General features: G+C 37.4%; 2 protein-coding genes across 4 annotated transcripts in view; both read left to right on the top strand.

Annotated features, from left to right (window-relative positions):
- The first annotated feature begins 27 nt into the window (after positions 1-27).
- Positions 28-6384, top strand: LOC121733615 (alpha-tocopherol transfer protein-like). Of its 2 annotated transcripts, none has more exons than XM_042123929.1 (8): positions 28-300; positions 1137-1283; positions 2476-2635; positions 3109-3238; positions 3816-3947; positions 5595-5705; positions 5846-5948; positions 6190-6384. In XM_042123929.1, the coding sequence occupies exons 2-8, from the start codon at positions 1148-1150 to the stop codon at positions 6333-6335; spliced, it is 918 nt and encodes a 305-aa protein (XP_041979863.1). In that variant the 5' UTR covers positions 28-300; positions 1137-1147; the 3' UTR covers positions 6336-6384. The 2 variants fall into 2 exon arrangements, with proteins under 2 accessions (XP_041979863.1, XP_041979853.1); XM_042123919.1 differs by having other exon boundaries at positions 28-301; positions 1140-1283.
- A 1404-nt stretch (positions 6385-7788) lies between these two features.
- Positions 7789-24216, top strand: part of LOC121726541 (FYVE, RhoGEF and PH domain-containing protein 4-like) — a 37649-nt gene continuing 21221 nt past the window's right edge. For both annotated transcript variants that reach the window (XM_042113948.1, XM_042113955.1), the window contains exons 1-3: positions 7789-8986; positions 16103-16352; positions 22127-22213. In XM_042113948.1, the coding sequence (XP_041969882.1) occupies positions 7914-8986; positions 16103-16352; positions 22127-22213 (1410 nt within the window). In that variant the 5' untranslated portion in view covers positions 7789-7913. The remainder of the gene's footprint in view (positions 8987-16102; positions 16353-22126; positions 22214-24216) is intronic.

The following is a 24216-nucleotide window of genomic DNA, read 5'->3' as shown; positions in this document are numbered from 1 at the left end:
ATCAGTTCTATTGTGTACAATATTTCAGAGGCGGCAGTCGTGTTGCTAGGAGTTAGTTTCAGACGGTGTTCAGTGCTACACGGAGTGCGCCGTACGATGTGGTTTGCTTTGTGAAATTCATTAGAGATAAAGGTGATAGCGGGCTGATAAGTCAGTCGATAGTGTGGCTCAGCTCCGACGGTTTAGTGGCCAAAGTGTTTATTATAAGATAATACAAATGCTATTAAAGCGATAAACCACAGATAATTGTTTTCAGCACACAAAAGTTGCAAAGTGTTAAACAAAAACGCGTCATTCGTAGGTGAGTGATTGTTTGTTGGATTTATTATTGAGGTAGGATGTCTATATTAATACATGCAGGTGTTAAGTAATGATAATATATTTTATGCGAGACACAGACAGTTATTTTCTATATCTTTAAGAAGCAAAACGCACTCAGAGTGGAACATTAATAACTTAAATGTAATTAATTCAAAATTTTGACATAAGCCCTCTACATTATCAGTCAAACTCTTCATTAAATTGAGTAAGTACGCCGGTAAGTGTTTTAAAGTGATTCCGTGTCGTATCGTAATAAACATTGAATAAAGTTTGACCAATTCCTAATGAAAATGCATTTTATCATGTATAAACAGTGTCTAGAAAACAGTGTCTAGAATTGTGCACGATGTGTGTTGTTAATTTAAAGAATACATAAACACGACTTGTGAAGTTGTGAGATAGTAGTTTTTATTATTGTAAATTAGATAACGCCCGCAACTCCGTTCGGCAAAAATTCGTTTATCGCGCGGAAACCGTTCATTTTTCCGGGAAAAAAGTATCCTATGTCCTTTCCCGGGACCCAAAGTATCTCCATGCCAAATTTCAGCAAAATCAGTTCAGCGGTTTGATCGTGAAGAGGTAACAGACAGACAGACAGACACACTTTCGCATTTATAATATTAGTATGGATTACCTCGAAGAAGAAGTATTTTTACAGAAACTCATGGTCATGAAACCTGTGATTTGTTAATGTTTCTTTTTATATTGTAGCTCCATTTAAGTTTATAGTATTATACCAAGCTTCTGTGCACACAGAAATTAATATTGTTATAAATTTTTTATTATTTCATTTTCAAAATTTCTGAATGCATTTTCAGAATTTCCAATGGTTCGAGCGCTGTCGCCGGAGTTGGCTAAAATAGCCAAAGATGAGCTCAACGAAAACCCGAAGCAAATTGCAAACGACCTGCAGAGCATAAAGGAATGGATCTCCAAACAACCTCACTTGATAGCGAGGACAGGTATGAAGTATTATAGATGTACCAATTTTATACAGTTCAGAAGTTAATGACTAGTTAAGTAAATCTACTCTCTCAATTTCTATTAAACAGACTACTCTGTTTACGCGGCTCGATCAAATTAGTTTTCCTACAATAATAAAGTAAACTATAATCATGTAAAATAGTTTTTATTATAAGGGGTATACGGTACACCTATTGCCTAATGGTTCCTATAATATTACACTGGCTCCAGTTCTATAAAGTTTTTATTATAAGGGGTTCAAAAGTAGGTACATATTGCCAAACGGTTCCATAATATGGTACTGGCTCCAGTTCTAACTTGGCTGCCAAACTCCGTTCAAGCTCTAGACTCTACTGACTGCCAGTTGTTTATGAGCTCGAACTTGGCTGCCAGACTCCGGCCGAACTCTAGACTCTACTGACTGCCAGTTCTTTATGAGATCGAACTTGGCTGCTAAACTCCGTCCGAACTCTAGACTATACTGACTGCCAGTTCTTTATGAGCTCGAACTTGGCTGCCAAACTCCGTCCGAACTCTAGACTCTACAGACTGCCAGTACTATAATATTATGAGCTCGAACTTGCCTGCAAAACTCTGTCCGAACTCTAGACTCTACTGACTGCCAGTACTATAATATTATGAGCTCGAACTTGCCTGCAAAACTCTTTCCGAACTCTAGACTCTACTGACTGCCAGTACTATAATATTATGTGCTCGAACTTGGCTGCCAAACTCCGTCCGAACTCTAGACTCTACATTATAAATATTAAAGGAGTTACCTGTTCGTTGTCCAGCCAAATATGATAAACTATTACTTAATACTCGTATTCCCGCTCAAATACGGAATGATTCATTAGTCATTACTCACTAATTCCTTTATTTCTTTCTGTACTCACTTAATTAAATAAGTTATAAGACTGTCAGGCGATTTTGATTTTGGTTAGTAAAAAATATTATAAACGAGTCAAAAAGGGATCATCTATCAAGAGCGACTGCTATTCGTTGGGTACTGCGGCTTAAAAATTGGCTATTCGTCTCATTGTATATCGGGCTTCGACCCCTTACTTACTTCATTGAATATTGTTGCTGAATTTTGTCACTTTTATTTCACATGTTTATAGTTTAGTCTGTTAGATCATCTCAGTAGTGCTAAGTTTACCCCAGCGTCACTCCCATGTTAAACATTTTCAGACGATCAATGGCTCCTTGCCATACTCCGAGGCTGCAAATTCAGTTTGGAGCGTGTGAAGGTGAAGTTGGATTTGTTCTACACTCTACGTACCACGGCCCCGGAAATAACGCTCAGACTCAAACCCACTCGACCTGAATTTCTACAGTTCCTGAAACTTGGGTGAGTTTCGTTACAAAGTTTTACAAAAAAAGATTACAATTAATTGTGACTTCCTGGTTTAATTTCCATGCAGTAGATTGGTATCAACAGATTTCTGCTGTTTTTCTTAAAGGTCGATCCACTGGTCAATTAATCTTAACAGAGACCAGATTTAATTCCTCTATGATCTTAATCAGACGCGTGACAATAACGTCTTCTAGTCAGTTTAATATGTTCAGCTAATGAAATGTCAATTTATTATTATTATTCATGTTATATTTTTTATTAGCAGTAGGTAACATGGTGATTGTATTCTCTTTGGTAGGTAAATACGAGAGCAAAATTTTGTTTGTGCAAAAAATATTGTATGTGGATCCAATTATTTAGTGTTGTTAAGGCGAAATTGTTATAATCCATGAATTTAGTGTTGTTAAGATCATATCTAATAATCAGAAAATATGATCGCATGTATATTTTTTTTTCTGTGTTTCCAGAACATGTCTGATTCTGCCGCAGTCTGCGAGCTCTCTACACCCATCCGTGATCATGATCAGGCCCGGCCTTTACGACCCGGACAAGAACAACGTGGCCGATGTCATGTGCATCTTGTATTATTTAGTACAAGTAAATGCTACATATTTTAGTAAATATTTCGTAAATGGTTATATTATAATAATAATATGGTCTAGTTTACTGTTCCGAAAACGGTGTACCGCAGCACACTGGTATACCGTAGTCCGTAGCCAGTAAAAAATGACATATTGTAAATTCCTAGTTTATAAGAACAAAAAAAAAAGACAACATCTCAGGACGATCGACTGAGGAATGGAAACTTAGAGCAACCCCGTACCATGATTAATTTGTGGTGTACTTTAGAAATTTTTCATTTTTCTACATGTACCTTGAACACAAAAAGTTTGCGGAACACTGCACTGGTCTAGTTTACGAGGCAAGTTACCCTTATTAAATGTCATATTATCAAATTCGAACATCCGGTTTGGATCATGGTGTTTTAATATGTAAGCAACTAGGACTCCTAAAACACAAGGCCTTAGAGGAGTACTAAGAATGGTGCTAAACGGTCGCCTAAACCGGATGAATTAAATTGAAATAAACTACGACGATACAAAACATTAATACCAAGTGCACCCACAACGATATTATAATAATGTCGCAAAAATTGTATTGTTAATACTTTCAGATTCTAGTGATGGAATGCGATAACGCGACAGTGTTGGGGACTAAGATCGTGGTGGACTACCAGGGCTGCACCATGAACCACCTGACGCAGGCCAACCCCGCCACACTCAAGAAACTGGTGGCAGTCAGCCAAGTACGTCATTACTCGTGTTCTCATTTATAGACAAGAGCGTGAGAATTGACAAAACCTTTTTTTTTATTACATTTATTATTGTAGTCGTCTATGCAGGGCGTTTCGCCCATATCCTGTGTTTGTCACTTTTCATAAAAAAAATTCACGTTCATGTTCAAATTATATTTATTGATACGAGGGTGAAACCGAAAGTTTTAAGAAAATCAAAAACTGATTAAATTTGCAAGTTTCTACCTATATTTTATCTTTCAAAAATAGTGTCCATTCACGTCAATACATCGCTGCATCCGATAGAACCACTGAGCAAAGCAATTTGCCCACTCGTCCTTACGGATCTCTTCGAAGGCCTTCTGAAACGTAGCCACACCTTGCTCGGCATCCATAAAACATTTTCCTCGAAGTTTTTCTTTTATATTTCGGAATAAATAAAAATCGCAAGATGCGAAGTCGAGGCTATTAGGCGGATGACCCATTTATAGTTCTACGTCTGAGGTCGCCAAATAATGAATCGTTTGCCTGGCGGTGTGCGACGAAGCATTGTCGTGGATCCCCCATCTTAATGCGAGGGCGCTTCTACGCACTTTTCCCAAAACAATTGTTACTGTACCACTCTGCAGTAACAATTTTTCGATCCTCTAAAACAATTGTCGCGTAAATATCTGTCCTTCCGAAGAACGAGGCCACCATCTTTTTCCCCACGCTTCAAACTCTCTTCAAACGTGGAAAAAAACATCCACTGAGCTGACTGTCTTTTAGTTTCAGGATCATAATAGTAAATCCAGCTTTCGTCTCCCCTAGCTATGTCAAAGGCAGGTATTACACGCATCGCAATATTATCACGCTTTTGTGATAATATAGATGGTGTAATAGGCTGAATCGCAGTATCACAGTACACTTGTGAATTGCGTGATACTAGAATCATGATAATATTGATGCGTGTATGTGCCATACACACATTTTGAATCACCTCCGTTAAATCTTTCATACATTTCAAGGCACGAGGGAGTTTTTGAGCCTCGGTCAAAATATGAGGTATTTAACGGGCACAAAGCTTCCTGACCGCCAAATGTTCATGGAGGATTTTGTGCACTTGACTCATACCAATCCCTAAGCTTGCCGATCTGCTGATAGATCAATATTTTGTCAGTCTCTATCATGCGCCGCACAACACTGATGTTAACTTCAGTCGTCGCCGTAGAAGAAGGCCGTACCTCACGCACATCATCGGTGCGATAAGTGCGACCACGTTTAAACACATTAAACCAGTTGTAAACAGTGGCACGAGACTGGGCTTCATCGTTAAATTATATACTCAGTAGTCAGTATTAGATATTCGTAAGGAGTTCCATTTTCCAAAGTTTAATTTTAATTGTATTGCCTTTAAGTAGCCAGTTCTAAAAAAAATCCGTGTGGCCCTCGTACCATACAAAGTTTTAATGAAGTATGTCTCATGGTTTTTCAGACTGCTATCCAGACGCACATTATATTTTTGTTGCTGTTATTTGAACTTGAACTCTACTGCCGTTTAGGCAGACGCCTATTATCTAATAATTAAACTTCCAACGGGTTTAATTACAAGTTTGTGTAATCTTATTTTGTTTTATTCTTATTTATTTTGTTTTATCTTATTTTAAATATTTTTTCCAGGATTCCTTGCCACTACGATTGAAAGGAAGCCACCACCTGAATGTACCATCTGGAATAGAAATTGTGTTCAAACTTATATCGGGATTCCTGAATCAAAAAGCAAAAGATCGGGTATGTCGAGTTCACGTTTCATTTCATACAGCATTTCAGTTTTCATACCTAAGTATATTATTAATGTATTCTCTACTATGTAAAAACATACACAGTTAATTACTTATAATGCTTATAACTCATAATACATAATTTTTCAGTTAAAAATACACAAAACAAGCGATGAGCTTCTACAACATTTGCCAAAAGAAATTGTTCCTGTCGAGTACGGCGGAACAGGCAAGAGCATTCCAGAGATATTAGGTAACAGTATTTACTAAATTAGAAACTAAGCTTTAAAATATGGGGACGGTGTATTAAATTGGGGTACTAGTAAAGGTCAATAGATTTTTTGATAACACAATAAGATGCTCTGGATATCTTGTTACTATTGCTTCCAAATGTGCCGCGTATAGAAAACATCCCGAATTCTCAGCCAACGCTTATTTCTCTGAAGTTAGTTACAAAAAAAATTTAAATTACCTCATTTTTTTCTGTTTGACAGAATATTGGGCTCAGAAGGTAACCCAGCACAGAGCTTGGCTAGAAGAGGAGATGCGTTATGGAACTGATGAGAGCAAACGACAAGGCAGCATGCCCGGAGCCGCCCTCGCCGATCAAGGATCATTCAGGACTTTGGATATAGATTAGCTCAATGTACAATTATTATGATTAATATAAGTGTTGCTTGTGACACAAATTATGTTTTATTTTAAAATAATTTCCGATAAAACAAATAATGCTCGTGAGTCGTGAAGTACCGTAATTATTATATTGTTTTAAACATGGACGAATATTTTAAATAAATTGAAAAGTGAAAACTATACAATTCCTTAATTGAATTATTTTATATTTAAGTATAATATAGAATTTAAGTATTCCATAACATCAATAATTGATTCAATTAATTATTAATTGAATGATTGTAGATGTATTAGAGAAGTAATTATTTAAGTAACTCTGAACTTTTAGGGTTGCGTAGATACCCAAAGGGTAAAAACGGGACCCTATTTCTAAGACTTCGATGTCTATAAAAAGCAAAAACTTTGCCTATTTTTGTAATGCTATCTATTGAAAAATTATGAAATGTTTTATAAGGATAGTTTATATTTTAACCTCATCAACATGTACAAAGTAGCTAACCAGTGAATGAAAAAGTTCTAAAAATTGCCGACAGATGGCGCAAATTCATACTGACCCATTCCAAAAATAATATATCTTTTTTTCTAAATTAATGAAATTCTTCTGTCCGTTTTTATGCTCCCCATAATCGCAAAAACTACTAAACAGAATATTATTAAAAGTTATTAATAAGCAGTTTGATATAATATAAAAATATAAGATTATTATACTTAATTGTCCGCACATAATTTAAGTGTGCAAACAAGATTAGAGAGAAAGAAAATAAAATTTGGTATAAAATCTTACAAAAATATTAGCATTAATGTAATTATCAATATTATCGTAATACCAAATTGGTTCCCACTTCCCATTCAGCAATGTTGCGAACGTATCTGCAACGCTGACTTCCAATGAGCACCGTACAGACATAAAAACTTAAAAATTATATAAAATTATCAAAGACTATAAAACAAAACTAAAATTACTGTTGCAGCCTGCAGGTTGTTAATATAAGGAAATCATAATAATAAGACATTAAAAAACCACAATTTTTTAAACGTGCACAAATTTTAACTGGGGAAAGGGACAGTAGGTAGGTAATATTATTTTGTAGGATGTATTAATATAATATAATTAATGTTTAACTTATAATTACCCACAGGCTACATTCAATCACAGTTATTACTTATTAGGTATCGGGAAATCAGGACCGTATTTATATTTCTATTTCTATTCTATTTACAATTCATTTCAATGATAAAAACAAAATTAAAAATACTAATTCGTAGCTAGTGCGAATTGCGATGAGTAAATGCGGCATCAAAATCTGTTCCAGAGAAATAATTAACGTATACAGTATGTTATTAAAATGAAATCGGATTTAGATCAGAAGGTAGTGCATCGAATGCACTGACAATGAGTGACGTCGTGTGACGTATTCCGAGAGGCGCGAGTGGCGCGGGCGCGGGTGTCGGAGTGACGAGTGTTTTGCCGCCAGTTGCGTTCGGTTGTCCAACTGTGTGCGCGTTCCGAGTGCGCCGGTTACGTATCGCCTTGATATGAGTACGGTTTCTCAGTGTTTTTGGTGCTTGTGCAATACGTAAGCGAATGCACGTCACCATGTCCCGTGAGGACCTTCACAACCGACTTGGTGACGAAATACCGTCGTCTGAAAACGTTTCAGACGATGACGAAGTGGAATATAGGAAGGATAGGCGAAGTGTCAAAGACATGATTCTCAAGTTCGAAAAGAGTGCTATTTACTTAAGTGGTTCTAGTGAATCTTTGGAAAGGTCCAAGGACCCAGCGCTAGGCAGTTTGACGAGTGTAGTGAATCCTATCCAAGCACATTTTCAGCATTTGTGTCCGTCCTCTACGGCGCAAGACAGAACTTCCAATGTGTCAGTGAATTCAATTCTATCGAACGTTTCAGCAGTCAGTTACGAGTCCAATTCTTCTGGATTCGTATCCGACAGGAACAGGTCCTCCCTGAAGCCTCACAGACCTGCCCCACCTCCTCCGGCAGAGGAAGCGGAGGACAAGCATCATACTTGTAAGACCCCCTCGTCTTCGCCGGTCGTGTTGCGACGGTCCCGCCAACCGCCGGTGATGAGAAGAAAGTCCTCGATAGGTAATCAAGGGCACCTATCTTCTGCCGAAACGCACTGGTCGTACGGCGTCAAACAGGCCGATCTAGAGAAGCTCCTGAGGCTAAAACTATCGGAGCCGTCGGACACAGACGAGGAGAAAAACAATTCCGCCAAAGATTCATCGTCCACTGAGAGCAGTGACGATTCCACCGATAGCGACAAGATGGAATCCGGTGAGGAGTACGTCGTTAACAAAGACGACTGTAGAACAGCCGACACCGCGTCGACGGACCAGTCTACAGTCGACACTTTGATTAACGATTACGAGAGCGACGACGGAGATAACTTCTCCGGTTCAGGAGGTCCCAGTAATTTCGATAACGTTAGCATTAAGTCGATATCGTCCTTAGACATGGTCCCGTACCAGAAGTACGACAGCATCACGGTTTCGTCGGACGAGTTCGGCTCCGAGGTCTGTCACGCACCCGACACGGAGTTCCTGACTGTCAGTGCGGTTAACGAGTGGTGTGTGACCAAATCTGTGGAGCCGGTGTTGATACAGGTGGAGACGAAGAAAGAAAAGTATCGAAGGTGAGATCATTCTGTAACTTATCTTTGTTTCGCATATTTTTACGATATTCTTTGGTCACTTTGTCACAAATACGTGACGACTAATCGCTTTATCGTGTTTGATAACGTAAATATCTTTGTTCGATTTCTTGTAATGTTCGCTTGTTAAAATATTATGAACCGTTTTGTGCACATAATATTATAATTTTACTTTTGATGTCAAGGAAACGTTTACTCGACAAAAATTATTATCTAAATTATTATAGCTCTAGCTGCACCTGCTTATTAAACAGTAGTTATTATAAAATCGACAAAAATCAAATAGATGTCTTGAAAACGTGAGAATTTCGATGGAATTGTATGTCAATTGTCAACAATGATTCACGCTCTTGAATGCGATCCACCGGTGATTTGTAAGTAGCTCGATTACACGGCTAATGTGAAAAGTATTATGGTAATGATATCATTACGATGTAATTTTCTAACTACTTTCGCTGGGTTAGTAATGATTGCATTTTTGAAAATAGAAAGTGAGAAAAGAGTTACTATGTTGTATGTGATCGATGTTATTACTATTTCTACACTGCAACTGGGGCCTGCATAAAATACGAATGAGGTTTCACCTTGACGCTCATATTACATAGTTCGAGGCGAGTAAGTTTTAGTACTTAGCGACGTATTTGCAGCGTGTATTTGTAGAGTGATTTTGAAACCACACATACTAACGCGAAATTTATCTTTAATATTTATGATAAGATATGTACTTATGTGATAAATGATAACACTAGGGTGGTAAAATTTTATAAGTAGAGTGATAAAAAATCATGCAATGTACACAAAGGCCGAGCTAGATTTATCTCAGTAACAACAACTAGTGTTTTAGACCTTATCATTTACTCGGATGACTGACTCGGATACAGTTTACCTTTAGTAGTCAAAGAGCTATCCTGAGATAAACAAACGAAAATACAATAAGCAACATTAAACCAATTGTTCTGCTTATTGTTTCTAAGGTAAATAACAAGTTTGTCCCTAAGCCTGTTTTGGTGAGCCTGTACAGTAGGCAAAGAGTGCAGTTAGAGACAGAAATGATTGCGTTGCTTATTCCCATGCAGCTGCGTTGCCGACATTATAGCACGTTTCTGGTCTTATATCACAATGTTGTCATTTTGTTTTCCTAACGTACTTTGAAAAAGTTGAAATTATGTATGTGAATAATAATTATTTTAAATTCATCTTTAATTATACTATTTAAAATTATTGCTTAGTGATACAAGTATAGGCGTTGATAAAACATCTTAAAACAAAATGTTCAGACCAATTTAATAACTTATGCCACACGATGATAATAATATTATTGTTTTAAGTAATCTTAAATTATATTAATATAATATTTAGGTGTGTGTTACGTTACTTTCATTTACGCTCGATGATCTCTAAAACAGTTTTAAGATTAAGTATAATTATTATTTAAGTATAACTTTTGTTATTTAAAAGTACTTTAGTTAAATGAATATAGAGTTATTAAAACAATAAATTAAGTATTGTTTAGTAGGAAAAAATTGTATTTATGTACCTTTTTTTAAATTTAGAAAGGGAATTAAACAAGGGCGACAATCGCGATTGGGTTACTAGTGCACTGAGGTCGGAAACGCACTGATAGCTGCTGTTGATATAACTTTTCATTATATCTTATTCATAGTTCAAGCTCTTATAGTAAGTAACATTTAATTTTCTTTGAAGTACTAGACGATTTATTCCCGTGGTGCTTTCCCCCTTCAGTTCTTTGACTTTCGGTCAGTGTTGCAACTTTGTGCTGTCTCCCGCTTTATATGGGTCTAATAATATGGGTTTCCGAGTCTTCCGACTCCTCCTATTTTCTTCTGATTCATTTCGTTGCGGGTCCCATGATAGCTTTAGCATGTCCCTCGGGCTCCCTGAGATCACATCAAAGGGTTTTCGTGGTCGGATACCGCTGTCGATCCTAGCAACACAGGAGATACAGTGGTGGGAATGTGTGGTGGGCCAAAGCCCGTTTAAAAAAAATAAAAAAGTACTAGACGATTACGTCTTGTACTCCTAGTAATCACGTTATTTCTCGTAGTATGGGATAATAACATTAAGGTGTAGGTAGGTAGCGAAAAGCCAGTGCAGCCATTTTTAGTATTATTATAATTTTCAGGTAGACTATTTACATAATTCTATGTTTAACTATTCGTTGTTTATAGGTTCAATTTTCTATGTCAATAATTATATAAAACACCTGACTTAATGCTTGTGTAATTAATTCATTGATTCACATTACTCATACAGAACATCTGTAGAATATAAATGCCATTGGCGCTTATGCGTTTGCTTGTAAACTAGTGTAAGTAATTACAACAATTGACAAATTAAGGGGGGTCATTAACATGTTATGTTCCTTAGTCCTTACTTATAGAAAATAAAACTCAAAAATTAAAATTTATAAATATTTCAAATTCATTTTGGATTTTACAAATTGTTGTGCATAGTTCCAAGTCGTTCGTCTGATAACGTCACATTTGACAATAGATTGTGTTCGTTGATGAGACGATTGATATTTTAAGCAAACTGAATCACGATACAAAAAGTAATCATGTGGGTCGCGAAATAGTTGTTTATATTGTTTATTTATAAATTTATGGCAAGGTCGTCGCTCGGCCTTGCGATTAAAACACGCTTACATCATTTGCGATATTATCTGACAAATGGCTGATCACCATACCTGCGTATTAGCTGTGCTCTGATTCTACTATTGATTATTATATACTGAATCCAACATTAATACAGCAGACAACTTCAACATAATATAAAAAATGGGTTTTTTGTGACCAAAGTACTACAACGTATGTATACATTTTACTCCATGGTATAACTTATTATATGACGATATGGGTGTGAAATATGTTTGTACACTAAAACATCATTGCACTATGATTAGTGTTATTCCGTCAGTATAAACAGTTAATTATAATTAGCGTTGATGTTGAATAAACACCTAAACCATAACATACCTCATCAATGCACGAATTGACTACAATAACAGATACAAGCCGCGATATAATACACGAATCACGATATACGTATTATAATTTGTAGATTCCACGCGGAATGTAAACAAGCAATCTTGTTTGTGGTATCTTACTTGAGATTTCTATTATAAACACATTTCATAATAACATCTCACTGAGATCTGAATTCTGATTAATCTTATCATCACTAGGTACTTTTACAACTTCAAAATTTCTTCCTTTCCACAGTTCCTTCTTGTTTAGGTGGGCGATGATTCGGGTTCATTCAAATTTTGGAGAGTGCTGCTCTGAAATCATTTGATGGTTTTCCAAAACACTGTCGAGAATAATAACATACAGATTGGCCACAGACGGTGGTGTAAGTATTGATTATTCAAACATAATTTAACCTATAGAAATAGTAAACATAACAATAGTCTTGCACTATAATTATAATAATTGGCTAGAGTAGGTGCAACCGCGATCGATACATAATCTACTTGAGGTCAGGGAGAATCAATGTCATGAGAATGCTCGAATGGCATTATTCGTCGTACCTATTATGTTGAGAAAGAAAATAAGTTTTATAGACACAATTAAAATAGAAAAGATAGAGAGATTGAGGATCTATAGTTATTTTGACCTTTGTATCCATATATTATCTGCCAGTAAGTATAAGAATACCTATTGACAGATTTCCCTTCTAAATACATACACGTAAAACTGGGTTTATACCCAAGGTGACTATTTCGAACAGGTTTGCAGATGAAGTTGGTATTACCATAATATCATTTTAAAAGAATTTGAGGAAAGAAGGTGTTTTTTTAAGAATAAGGGCAGTGTAAAATGCCCTGGACAGTGTACACAGAGTTACGTTGCTTAATGCTAACAAATACAATATATTGTTAAGAAGTATATATTATGTTTCTTTATTTATATGAATAGGGAGGCAGTAGGCACTTCTTCAAAACTTTTTGTCCTAGCCCATAATATGTAATGTACATAAACATTGCTCATGTATTTTAGTGTATTACCAACTGTGGTTGAAAAATATAGATGATAGAGCGATGCCGTGGGATACTCTGATAAAGATAACTCAAGGGCCGAGTCGCGAGCAAAATCTAGTACTAAAATTACCTGGCCTTAGGCTGGTTCAACATGTTTCTCCGATGAGTAACTCACTTAATGCCTTCGCCGGAACGAGTAACAAACCGAATAACAATTGTGCGAACTCAAAACTCATTACGTGCAGATTATGGAGCCGGTTCCCTTTGGCTCAACAACGTTTATCAAAACGATGTTGGTAGGCAAATGAGTTGATATGTTTTTGCATAAAGAAGCCAACAGTATTTGCTTTGTTATTAGTAATGTTCTAGTTTATTTTGTTGTAGTCTTCTGTACATTTGATAACACTGTACTTGGTATAAGTTGCTGTTATTCCTAATTAATTAATTCTCTTACTTTAGTTTAAAATTTTTAATCCAACCAATTTTCCTGTGCGTTGTTATGTAATAAATAACAATTAAGTTTATTCTACTACTAAATAGATAAATTCTACTGAAACTGGTTTGAAATGATGCAAATATTTGGTTCAAGACTTCTGCTTTCTTTGGAAACCTATTAGAAAGTTAAGGCGATGTCTAGGATAAAACATGCTTACTTAGAGAGCTTTTTCGCTTTAAACTCGAAGTTCCAGATATCTGGGAGTGCAGACGCCAGCAAGCATTAAAACGGATAAAACGAAGCAATTTTAAATAAAGTATCTGAAATGATATCGATTTGTAACGTGTGTGTAGACAGAAATGTTCCAGAAAGTTGTTATTTTTGACACGAAAAATTATTGTTTTAAGATTTAACGATTATAAAGATTTATTTATTGTTTTGAAACATAAAGATTGTTATATTAGGACAGAAAGAAGTCCCTAGCCGGGGTACTCGTGGGGGCGGCGTGGGGACGCCGTCATCAAATTCGAGTCCCAGAGTGGGTCACGATGCACAAAACGCTCCGTGCATCGTGACACCAGAGAAGGCGGGCTCAAGCAAGCCCCAAGTGGGGCCTCTGTCGGCCTGCGGGGCGAGAAGCGCCCCCAAATGAGTGTGGTCTGAAAAATTGCGGTGGGTGTGTCGTGCCCGTGGCTTCGTCTTGGGTGGCGAGAGGAGCGTCGCAGAGTTTTAGTGGGTAGGGTCGCGGCACATACCATCTTCGCCGCGATGAGCCCCACATATCCGCAGCGGGAGTCCCCATCCCCTGCGTCGAAGAAATAAAAAAAAATCTTGTAATTAAGTTGGTCGTCAATCGTCATAATAGTGATGGACTGTCAAAGAAATTAGTTCATAGGCAGATGGCAGATCCATATGCAATCCTGCCGGGTTGTGTTGATCCTAGCCTACAGTCAACCTTCTTAACATAACCAAATAACATAAGTCCGCCTTTCTTTTTTTTATATATTACGTTTCGTTCTCCCAAAAATTACATACGCAATTTGTGGGAGACATGGAGCCCAAACTAAGCCAAGGCCTGTAGGTATATTGGTACCCCAGGCCCCCCTTGCCAAACATTGGAGTAACAAAGTAACAACTAATATCTAGAACTATTTATTTTTTACATAATATTTTAACCTTCTGCCAAAATATAATCAACTTCTCTGATGATACAATACCTACATGATACTACAAGATGTCCTACGAGCAAAGACAGTCTACACGACTTCGAACAAAGAAAGTGAAGTAAAAATATCTGTTTCTTTTGGGTTTGAAAAAAGAAATAAGATAGTCCACATAATATTATCTAAACTTAATATGTGACTGTATGTCCATGACTTTGACTATAATTAAGAGTTTGCTCGCCTGTCATCACGTCAGTCGTGGGCGAAAAATCTACATAAGTACCAAATCTGCATCCAAAATGGTTCAGTCATGCTTTATTTTGTTTGATTATGTCACTTACCACGCTAAAAAGGACAACGATGTAATGAACATAATATTTTCAGCTATACACGTGCGTTAGGTGTATGATCACCTGATTGTCTGACAAGTAAGAATATGATCCATGCGCGTCGGATGGGCATGTACGAGTAAAAAGTCGGTCCTGCGCCTGATCTCTCGCCAGTCGTGTCACGTGTGACGTGTCGGTCTTCCGTCCCACTGGGTTATAAGAGTAAAGGGATAGAGAGTGCTCTTGTGTACTGCGCACACACTTGGGCACTATAAAAATTCTCCCGCATACCTGGCCTGGTTTCAATGAAACTGGCCACCGTCACCGAAACCGGTGTGGGGGGTGTTATTATTATCTGTTGCATGATCGAACAGTACAGTTATAATCTTAACTTGTATAGCTATAAGGAGTACCTTCGTAGTAGCATAGAGTAAATAATTAATATGTAGTAGGTACTAGGTAGTCGCCACAATATTAATTGTAGAGTGACAAAATTGTTCCTTAATACAATAACGAACTTATTGTTGCAAGTTATGAAGCGTGCACGTTACATAACAATTATACATGCATAATGTTATATACATGAATACGTGTCACGTATATTTAATTTTAAGTAATCATAAATATTATAACACGAAAATACAATTACTACCAAGTTAACATCTATTTAGTACTTACCAGCAAAATCACAATTTTTATTACAAAATATTACCTACCTATTAAAGTTGCTATACACGATGTTTTTAGCTTCCGCAATTTTTATCGTTATCTTTTAAACGTTCATTGTTTATTTATAATAGCTGGGGATCAGAGCAAACGAATGCCAAGGCTGCGCGATCGTTTATATTCAGATGATTCAAATAATGAGCTGATAGTATGAAATGATACATATTATAAAGATATATGCATATATTTGCGCAAAAAATTGAAGAAAACAATAATTTGTTATGAAAATTTTGCAATAACAGTCGTACTTTATATAATACGCTACTCGTAGTGTAAGATGATATCAGATATTGTGTATATTATAATTTAACGTTTATTATAACTTATATTGTGTTCTTGGGTTCTTGGCTCTTGTATCAAATGGCGTCACAAAATGCGGTGCGTAGTGCATACGGTGCGGACAAAAATATATGTGCCATCAGCTAAACTCATCAACTTTCGCAGACGGCTGACCGAGCGCGTGAACGAGCTGCTGCACACGGAAAACGTGTACGTGGAGAGGCTGCGCCACGTGGTGGAGGACTACATTCCCGAGATGTCCAGGGCCGACCTGCCGCCCTCCCTCGTCGGCCTCAAGCCCGACATCTTCGCCAACATCGAGCGCATCTACCGCTTTCACGCCGAGGACTTCCTGCCCGCGCTGCGCGACTGCGAACACGATCTCAGAAAATTAGGACAATGTTTTAGACGATTTGTGAGTATCTTTAACACGCTTTTATTAGCTTGGGCTGTATGTATGTAACGGAATCTTGAGCTGTATGTATGTAACGGAATCTTTGAGCACGATTTTTACCTTCTCCAGTAGGCTTATTAATTCGAAACTTTGCATACTTAAGAAGAGCCAATGACAATGCAATAATTTTTTGAAATATTTGAAAAAAAAAATTACCAACAAGCGTGCTTTTTTAGTTTTTTAAACTATAATATATCATATTATATTTTATTATATGGAATATAATATTATTTCACACGAATTTATAGTATGTTTAAAAAATTTAGATGCTTTTGATCTGCGCGGCGGTCTGCCTGAGTCCTAACCTACGATCTACCTACGATGATCAATCATTGGATGGTCAGCGAAATTCTGAGGTGAATTGTATTACGCGGGCTAATATTCTGACTGCGAATGCCATTGTAGAAATATAATTTAAATAAAATTAGCCAAGTGCGAGTTGGACTCGCGCACGAAGGGTTCCGTACCACAATAGAGCAAAAATAGGCTGAAAATTGTGTTTTTTGTATGGGAGCCCCCCTTAATTATTTAATTTATTTAAATTTTATTATTAATTATTAAAGTACAAATACAATTGAAAATTTCGTGAATATTTCAAGTGCCTATCTATGTGTTGCCGTTATTGCTATCGAGCAAAAAATAGCAAAAAAATCACGGTTATTGTAAGGGAGCACCCCTTAAATATTAATTTTATTTTTAGTATTTGTTGTTATAGCGGCACCAGATATACACAATCTGTGAAAATTTCAGAAGTCTAGCTACAGCGGTTCTTGAGATACAGACTGGAGACAGACAGACAGACGGACAGACATTGTAAATAGGGTCCCGTTTTTACCCTTTGGGTATGGAACCCTAAAAAGAACATATTGTTCTCGTTCCAACGTTTTGATATTGCATTTACCTACTGGCAAAATATCAGGCATACATCTGACGTGCATTGCCTTAAATGTCGTGTGTAAACAATTGAATAGCTATTAACATTCAAAATATGATAACATGACTGTCATATTATTATTGGCAGTGGGACGTCCGAATGAAATGATACCATCATCAAATTGAGAATTGATAACAATACCTACTAATTATTATAATTTGATGACGTCAGAGTGTTATCATAATATTATAATTCTTAACTACTGTACTATAAACAAAGACTTAAGAAAGTTTATTTTTTCAACGTTTGTATTGTTTGAATTCGTCTGCTTCCGAATTTTTGCATATCAAGGATTCTAGCTCAATATGATTGTGTGCACAAATGCTGCGTTATTTAATATTTTCGAATTATTTCTGATTTTTATTTATTTTAACCCATTAAGGAAATTAAACTTTCTTGTGTGTAACTCCACACCATTTACTGAGAAGAAACTTTTACAAGTTCTCCACACGCAAAGAGACTATCCATTTAGTAGATGGACGTTCCAACTTTGCGCGTTCGAGACTTACGTCTCAAGGTGGTGTAGGTTTTATAGGCAGGACGTCCTTACGGACGTTCTCGCATGAAGGCCCTTTCCGGACCGATACAGAGGATGGAATAGCAGGTAGGTCAGACTAGCCAACCCGTCTCTCCCGCCGTAACCACCCCCGTGCCATTGTGTTTCGTCTCTAGATGTTTTAGACTCATCAGGTGCACGACACAACCACGTACGATCTTACCTACACAACACATCACAGGGGACGTCAGCGTCCCCCTACGGTTTAATTTAACCCATTAAGGAAATTAAACTTTCTTGTGTGTAACTCCACACCATTTACTGAGAAGAAACTTTTACAAGTTCTCCACACGCAAAGAGACTATCCATTTAGTAGATGGACGTTCCAACTTTGCGCGTTCGAGACTTACGTCTCAAGGTGGTGTAGATTTATAGGCAGGACGTCCTTACGGACGTTCTCGCATGAAGGCCCTTTCCGGACCGATACAGAGGATAGAATAGCAGGTAGGTCAGACTAGCCAACCCGTCTCTCCCGCCGTAACCACCCCCGTGCCATTGTGTTTCGTCTCTAGATGTTATAGACTCATCAGGTGCACGACACAACCACGTACGATCTTACCTACACAACACATCACAGGTGACGTCAGCGTCCCCCTACGGTTTAATTTAACCCATTAAGGAAATTAAACTTTCTTGTGTGTAACTCCACACCATTTACTGAGAAGAAACTTTTACAAGTTCTCCACACGCAAAGAGACTATCCATTTAGTAGATGGACGTTCCAACTTTGCGCGTTCGAGACTTACGTCTCAAGGTGGTGTAGGTTTTATAGGCAGGACGTCCTTACGGACGTTCTCGCATGAAGGCCCTTTCCGGACCGATACAGAGGATGGAATAGCAGGTAGGTCAGACTAGCCAACCCGTCTCTCCCGCCGTAACCACCCCCGTGCCATTGTGTTTCGTCTCTAGATGTTTTAGACTCATCAGGTGCACGACACAACCACGTACGATCTTACCTACACAACACATCACAGGGGACGTCAGCGTCCCCCTACGGTTTAATTTAACCCATTAAGGAAATTAAACTTTCTTGTGTGTAACTCCACACCATTTACTGAGAAGAAACTTTTACAAGTTCTCCACACGCAAAGAGACTATCCATTTAGTAGATGGTTTAATTTCCTTAATGGGTTAAATTAAACCGTAGGGGGACGCTGACGTCCCCTGTGATGTGTTGTGTAGGTAAGATCGTACGTGGTTGTGTCGTGCACCTGATGAGTCTAAAACATCTAGAGACGAAACACAATGGCACGGGGGTGGTTACGGCGGGAGAGACGGGTTGGCTAGTCTGACCTACCTGCTATTCCATCCTCTGTATCGGTCCGGAAAGGGCCTTCATGCGAGAACGTCCGTAAGGACGTCCTGCCTATAAAACCTACACCACCTTGAGACGTAAGTCTCGAACGCGCAAAGTTGGAACGTCCATCTACTAAATGGATAGTCTCTTTGCGTGTGGAGAACTTGTAAAAGTTTCTTCTCAGTAAATGGTGTGGAGTTACACACAAGAAAGTTTAATTTCCTTAATGGGTTAAATTAAACCGTAGGGGGACGCTGACGTCCCCTGTGATGTGTTGTGTAGGTAAGATCGTACGTGGTTGTGTCGTGCACCTGATGAGTCTAAAACATCTAGAGACGAAACACAATGGCACGGGGGTGGTTACGGCGGGAGAGACGGGTTGGCTAGTCTGACCTACCTGCTATTCCATCCTCTGTATCGGTCCGGAAAGGGCCTTCATGCGAGAACGTCCGTAAGGACGTCCTGCCTATAAAACCTACACCACCTTGAGACGTAAGTCTCGAACGCGCAAAGTTGGAACGTCCATCTACTAAATGGATAGTCTCTTTGCGTGTGGAGAACTTGTAAAAGTTTCTTCTCAGTAAATGGTGTGGAGTTACACACAAGAAAGTTTAATTTCCTTAATGGGTTAAATTAAACCGTAGGGGGACGCTGACGTCCCCTGTGATGTGTTGTGTAGGTAAGATCGTACGTGGTTGTGTCGTGCACCTGATGAGTCTAAAACATCTAGAGACGAAACACAATGGCACGGGGGTGGTTACGGCGGGAGAGACGGGTTGGCTAGTCTGACCTACCTGCTATTCCATCCTCTGTATCGGTCCGGAAAGGGCCTTCATGCGAGAACGTCCGTAAGGACGTCCTGCCTATAAAACCTACACCACCTTGAGACGTAAGTCTCGAACGCGCAAAGTTGGAACGTCCATCTACTAAATGGATAGTCTCTTTGCGTGTGGAGAACTTGTAAAAGTTTTATTTATTTCCCAAACTTAAGGTCTAAACTTGCAACATTTGGATAGAAATAATATAGTACAATTTTACAAATCTTTGAAAATACCAGCTTAGAAATTTCTAAGCTCAATGGATTATGTACGAATAAAGTTTAATATTATATCTAACCATTTAAACACATATTAGATCTCTAAACATTTCAATATAAGTAAATATACTATTCAGGGCTCTTTTATCAGCGATCTATATGGACGTGTAAAAGTAATCTTATCACAAGACGTGGCTGTAGATAGCGGAGTTCTAGTTAACACAAACGATTAAAGTGAAACAATCGATACAAAAATCTATGTCAGGGCTCCGCGACCTCCGATATTATGATAATTTCTAATACAGATTACTTTTTTTCCTCTTTATGGTCATTGAAAAGATCCTAGTATCATCAGGGAATCGGTTATCGGTATCAATCCGTACGTTGACATAATGTTTATATATTATCCTTGAAGTTTGGCAATGGACGTAGTGTAAATTATTTTTCGCAACCAGTAACCCATAGCATGGCCACCAGTAGAAATGGGAAAGTATAGACAAACTGTGGAGATAAACTTAAGGTGCCGTTCCGATCTTTTTTAGTTCCGAAAAATTCAATGAAAATGCCACTTTATGACAGACTATAGTCCTGAAAATTCAAATAATATCCAACTATGCTTATGTCATAAACATAGACTATAGTCTGTCATGAAGTGGCATTTTCATTGAATTTTTGTTGGTCGCGATTAGTCGCGGTAAAGATCGGAACGGCACCTTAAGTTTTTGTCCACAGTTTGTGTATCTATACTTTCGCATTTCTACTAGTGGCCATGCTAGGGCTACAGGAGAAACAATCGATCAATAAAAGCTAGATCATCTTTACTTTCTAGCTTCTGGTATATTCTAAAATTTTCCCATAAAAACAGTTTTTGTGGTAACTACCAATGTCATTAGTAATGCACGATTTCTTAAAGTTCAAAGACTAGTTGCCCTCTAAGAAAATCGTGAACATTTTTAGAGTTCTGTGCTTTGCTTCACAATCGTTGAATTAGTTCGATATCTTTCTGTTTAAAGACCCTTATAAAAACAAAAGCTAAGATTAGTTATAATTTTATGTTGTCAGATCACACTATTCAAGCTAAGCAATCCAGCAGGAACATACATCCCTGAATGTTCTTCTTGAAATAAATCCCTTTACTAACCAAATAAAGTCGAATATTTGGCTCTGTAGCTCTACCATGAGTTTAAAACTATAGTTTTTATCGATACTCGATACCGACTACGTACATTTTTAGTATGGCAAATTTTACAGCGCCTCTAGCGGTCACTTGCGGAACTAAAATCGCCATACTAAATAATATTAACGTAGTAGGTATGGAGTCGAGATAAATACTATTATATAGCTTTAAACTCATGGTAGAGCTACTGCACTCGCCGAGTCCACGGCTGTGTAATTTGTTGTAGGTAGGTTCTTTCTAAGCTGACTATCCGAGATTTAGTTAAGTGTGAACTTTATTCATCTCAGATATCGGGAACCACACTACGCGGAAAGCAATCGACTTGTCCGTTTTTTCCTCCTCAGTGAAAGCAGTTTGTGCTAGTGAAGTTTCAAGATGATATCGATAAGTTTAAAATACTCTGTGAGTGGCTCGTTAGCATGGAAAAGAAATCTTTACTCGTACTTCTACTGAGAAAATCATTAATTATGTGTGATTTTTAAGGCACTCGGGAGGTTTTTCATCTTAACATTTCATATTATATATTAGAACATCTTTTTTGATATTATGAGTCCGAAGTCTGAAGTCCTATCGATGTTTCGACGTTGGCAAATAAATACTTATCTAATTAGCATTAAATATTCCTTAGAAGTCGTAATATTGTAATGATGATTATGATCATTCACATAGGTAGTAGTGAATCATCAAAACATTAAAATAATTATTGTTTCATTAAAATGTTTTATTTGATTGCAGGAGCAGAGGTTCAACATGTACGTAATGTATTCTAGAAATAATAAGAGAGCGACGAGACTGGTATATGAACATAAACATTTTTTCCAAGTAAGTACTTAGGTACCATCGAGGAAATTGATTCCTAGGCAGTTGACAGACCAACGTCATTTGGTCGGATCAAGCCAATTCAATGTTAATTGTGATCTGTCGGCTGGGTTTGACATAACACTACCAAACTACGTAGGTCCCCCATCTGCCTAGGAATCAATTTCTCTGATAGTACATTCCCAAATTTTTTTACACGAATCGAGACACAATAATAACAAAATGCAACACTATATTATAAATTACGCTATTCAATTAAAATGTTTCACTAGTGTTTGGATCCTTTTTTGGCAAACAGTAGCGGTTTTTAACTGGTTATAAAACAAACTTCAAAATCAAATACCGGAAATGGTAAAACCAATATTATTGAACATATTGTATTTCCTGTAACATAACAGTTACATAGGCCACGTGGAAATTCCGTGCAAAATTTAAAACATTATTGTCCTAGACTTTTGGAATTTCCACAGATAAGTGAAAAGTATTATCGTTTCCGTAAATTCCTGAAATAGTTGCTATCTTATCGTTATTCTACTAAAACGTAACATATATTTAATTCAGTTTACAAACAAGTAACAACGCACTATCCAAAGATTATTGTACAACGCATTATCCAAAGATAATAATAAATGCAGTTTGTCCTAGTTTGTCAAAAAAAAATCTACATCTGTCGGCGACGCGTCGCTTTGCAATTAAAATGTTATGATTAGGGCTCTGGCTTTGCTATTTTTATTGGAATGCAAATTCTTATTTTATTGCTAATAAAACGCCTTTATATTGAATGTTCTTTTCGCAAGTTTAATCCTCAGCAAAATAGTAGGTAGCATTGTTACGGAGTGGAATATTACTTCCTCGTTACGGGAATTATGCCGAATGTATTAGCATCTACTTAGTGAGCATTATCGATTGGGCATAATCATACGTTTATTATTCCAGTTATAACCCGTAATAGATATAGATTATAGTGAGAGTGGACAATGTTGGTATATAATCCATGCTAATACATAATATTGTAAACGCGAAATTGTGTCTGTCTATCTCAGTGGTTCTTAACCTTTTCGTCATGAGGGACCATTTTACCAAGTAGGTATTTGTCTAGCCGGGGACCGCCCGGTTGGTTTACCTAAACTAAGAGTTTTTTTGATAAAGAAAACAAGGACAACTTTATAATTAGCACTAATTTTCTTTTATTTGGCAAAAATCTAAAAGTTACAGATTTTAATATTAAATGTGACTGCATACTCTTTACTAACTTCTTAATTCTCACATACTATTAGGAATTAGAATGGCTTCGCGGACCACTTGGAATGCCTCCAGGGACCACCGGTGGTCCGCGGACCACCGGTTAAGAACCACTGCCACTTCACGCCCAAACCACAGAACAGATTTCGCTGAAATTTAATATGGAGCACAGACATAGATCAAGATAGATACCGCATGTCCCTCCATTTGTATGAAAACGAGCGTGCCACTTTTTTACTACCTACTATGACGTACCGATGATAAGGAACGTGTTCATTATCTAGGCACCAACGTTTCTATCCGAATTTCTACAGCTCAATTCGGCACAATTAGGCATTTTTTCAATCCGATTGACGTCCAATTCCGAACGGTGGAGCGCAGACTAAAGAAAATACTTTCGAAAGACGAGCATTATTCGTCGTTTAAGATCGCGATAATATGGCACGCGAAGTACATACACATGCGGTATCTATCTTGATCTATGTCTGTGGTATGGAGATACTTTGAGTCCCGGGAAAGGACATAATTTACCCTGGTACAATGTACGGTACCCGTGTGATAAACTTTGGGGCTATGGAATTGCAGGCGTTATCTTGTTTCAATAATGTTATTACTTATTTGTTAAAGATATTAACTATCACGAAAAAAATACTTACTCTTGTCGGGTTAGTTTAGGTACGGATTACTAAATAATACTTACCTAATAGTTACAAGTTCAGTCAACATAAAATATTTTAAATAAAACTATAAGTTACATAGCTGAC

The sequence above is a fragment of the Aricia agestis genome, chromosome 1 (assembly GCF_905147365.1).
Source record: "Aricia agestis chromosome 1, ilAriAges1.1, whole genome shotgun sequence".
Lineage (NCBI taxonomy): Eukaryota > Metazoa > Arthropoda > Insecta > Lepidoptera > Lycaenidae > Aricia > Aricia agestis.
The sequence above is the reverse complement of the archived record's forward strand: the minus strand, read 5'-3'. Positions and strand labels throughout refer to the sequence as shown.